Source organism: Phragmites australis, chromosome 8 (assembly GCF_958298935.1).
Source record: "Phragmites australis chromosome 8, lpPhrAust1.1, whole genome shotgun sequence".
NCBI classification, from domain to species: Eukaryota; Viridiplantae; Streptophyta; class Magnoliopsida; order Poales; family Poaceae; genus Phragmites; species Phragmites australis.
This window is the reverse complement of record NC_084928.1, coordinates 25,674,069-25,677,037: the sequence shown is the minus strand read 5'-3', so window position 1 is coordinate 25,677,037 and position 2,969 is coordinate 25,674,069. Positions and strand designations below refer to the sequence as shown.

General features: G+C 48.8%; 1 protein-coding gene across 1 annotated transcript; it reads right to left on the bottom strand.

Moving 5' to 3' along the window:
• Window positions 1-1,278: 1,278 nt before the first annotated feature.
• On the bottom strand, window positions 1,279-2,450 carry LOC133927684 (RING-H2 finger protein ATL54-like). The gene has a single exon (XM_062374115.1). It carries the CDS (start codon window positions 2,448-2,450, stop codon window positions 1,836-1,838), a length of 615 nt encoding a protein of 204 aa, XP_062230099.1. The 3' UTR covers window positions 1,279-1,835.
• Between the last annotated feature and the right edge of the window lie 519 nt (window positions 2,451-2,969).

Sequence of the window (2,969 nt, the reverse complement as noted above, 5' to 3'; positions counted from 1 at the left end):
TAGTCCTTCTTGCAATCATCTAGTCAAGATGCATCAAAGTCAGAGTTGCTCATTTATCTTGATGAACGGAATGAGCACTTAGGAAACAAAGCTTTCAATTTGCTTCGGTGGTGGAAGTTAAGTGAACACAGATACCCGATAGTTTCGCAGATGGCAAGGAGTTTCTTCACTATACCAGCTAGCTCTGTGTCTTCTGAATCTACTTTTAGTGCTGCAGGTAGAGTTCTAGATGATTATCATAGTTCTCTACTTCCATCTATGGTTGAGGCTTTGATTTGTTCTTCTAGCTGGATTAGAGGCGCTCCCATGCTTACGGTATGCTATATTATATTTGAATATATGATATATTGTTCTCTCTTTTCAACACACAAATGAACCATTAATACTTGTGTTTTTCAGGAAGATGACAATGAAGATGAAGTTGAGAGCATCCCATTTCCTAAAAGTGAAGTGCAAAGTAACTGGTGGAGAGTGGAGTCTTGGGATTTTGGTTGAAACAATGGGACAAATAAAACTGTAGCTACTTTGTTTATTCTACTTTGTTTGTGAATTGTGACTGGTGCAGTAGTGTTTTTGGCTATGTCCATCTTCTATTCTAGCTTATTTATGTTACGTGACTATGTCCAGTGTTAATTGGACAAGGTTGTTGCTTCTGTGTATTAATTGGACTAGCTAAAATGCTGTGTTATGCTGTGTTAATTGGATTAGCTAAAATGATGTGTCCATCTTCTATTCTACATGACTGTAGACTGCAGTGCACTGGTTTGGTTATGTGCACCCTAGCCAGTTGCTCTAGTAGTTCAGTTTAATGTAGCTTCAGGTTCACACCTGGGGTTTGCTCATCAGCTCATGCCATCAAACTTAGCGGTATGTTCATGTCACCTCAACTTTCACGCGTCGAAGTCTTTGTTTGTGCTGCTCAGAAATAGCACTATCTCTTACTGCGTTCAAAGTCGTCGTTTATACAGCATAGGGAGGAAGCTTGATTTGCAAGTCCAGATTTGGCTTGTGCAGTATAGATGCGCAGTTGTGCTTGTGTTGTGCCATTTTGGAACCAGCAAACAACATTCCAGTAGCAATTTTCTGCAGTTGGTGCGAGGATCACGAGTTGGCTCGACCCGAGCCGAGCCTGTATTTTAGCTCGGTTCATGAACCGAGTCGAGTCGAATCGAGCAAGTATATCACTGACCTTTTCCGAGCCGGCTCGACTTGTTTCCAGCCCTATACATGCTCAAGGCCTACAGGATGCACGGCCGGACTTTAGCACGGTCCCAGAAAAATAACCGCAGAAAACAGAAGATGCTAGACATCAGCTGTCCGAAATGACATTCTTTACAGTCGAAGAACCAAGTCCCTCCTATCTATATCTCACGGTCCACCTCTTTTCTCCTTCCTCCAACTAGACAGCTTTGTTCATTTTATAGCTTGTGCCAGTGTACTTCATTTAATTTGCCCGCTCTACCTTTCTCTTCCCGTTTCTGGTGTTGTCCCGCCGCCAGATTCGCACCCTGCCATTGCTGTGCTAATCCAGATTAGCCGGGCCGTCGGTTGGAGGCGTCTCCATCGCCCTGCACCACATTTGCCACCATCATCGTGTTGGCCTTTAACCCCAGACATTCCTCTAAGCCAGGAGAGCACACCGGACCCCGAAATCCCCCTCCTTGAACTCAAAACAGCTGTTGGCGTTCAATTCCGACGTCTAACCGTTCAAATCCCAAATTTCAGCAACCTAAAAAATAGGAAAATTGGTAGAAAATATACACTGCAAATACACTATTTCTGGTACAATGCACCTCTCTACGTAAAACCATGCGCGCCCTCCATGATAAGCGCGCCTAAACAGGCGGTAGCAGGCTGCCATCAAACGTCGGATCGGTGCCCGACCGGCAGAGTGGGCACGTCGAGTGCGCGTCCAGCCACGGGTCGATGCACTCGACGTGGTACAGGTGCAGGCACACTGGCAGCAGCCGCACCGTCTCCCCGATTTTGAACGCACCGAGGCACACCGAACACGTACGCGTCGCCGTCTCCTCGCCGCTGCCCGTCACGTTGTGCTTCACCGACCCGTTGTAGGTGAACGACGGGAGACCAGCCGTGGGGCTGGCGCGCCGTGGGCGGCTGTCGTCATCGTGGGCGCTGCTGCTGCGCAGCTGCTGCTCGTCGTTGTCCCTCGGATCTGGTTCTGGTGCTGCCTGCGGCCGCGCGGCGGTGGCTGCATCTGCCGCCGCTGCATCGGCGTCGATGCGCCCTCCGGCGACGCTGCACATGCAGCAGAGCACGAGCAGGATGATCCCAACGGCGATGCTGACGCCTGCGGTTGCCTTCTCTTGAGGCGCCGAAGAGTTATCAGTAGGCGTCAGCGACAGTGGTGGACGCAATGACGGAGGCGGTAGCCAAGGCGGAGGTGGAGGAAAGACGAGGGCTGGCGGCAAGGGAATTCGAACAGCCATGGGTGCAACTTTTTCAAACCAGTTTATTGTTACTAGCTGTAATTTGGTGCATGGTTTTATACAACGATTACGAGTTTTGAGCAAGCTGTGTTGGTACGAATCAACTGCAGCTAATTCTGAGGTCAAAGGGATAATTGCTGAATAATTGCCAAATGCGCGTCACGGAGAGGAAAACGAGGGATTATTGGCCCGGTATTCATTTTTCTTTACGCGCGATCGCAATCGGCCGGCGACGGTACGCTAACGTTGTTAGGGTGTATTTCGTCTGAACGTGAACTGGTGACTCAGATCAGCATGTAGACTGAACCTTGCATCTTGGTATATGCCTGCTATAGTTTAATCGGTTCGTGTTGAACAAAGGAGAATAGGGTTAGTAGAATCTGCCAAATAGGATGGTCGTCAGGCGGTGCGTGCAATATGTTTGGGGTTAACTGACGGAGGGGCTGATTGACTGCATCGATCGCACCCACGTCGTATTTCGTCGTATGTTTTTAGAAGTTGGGGATGAGCCCCCGATTT

Bases quoted from the DNA above. Each gene is read 5' to 3' on its own strand.
- LOC133927684 (XM_062374115.1), bottom strand. From the start codon at position 2,450: ATGGCTGTTCGAATTCCCTTGCCGCCAGCCCTCGTCTTTCCTCCACCT.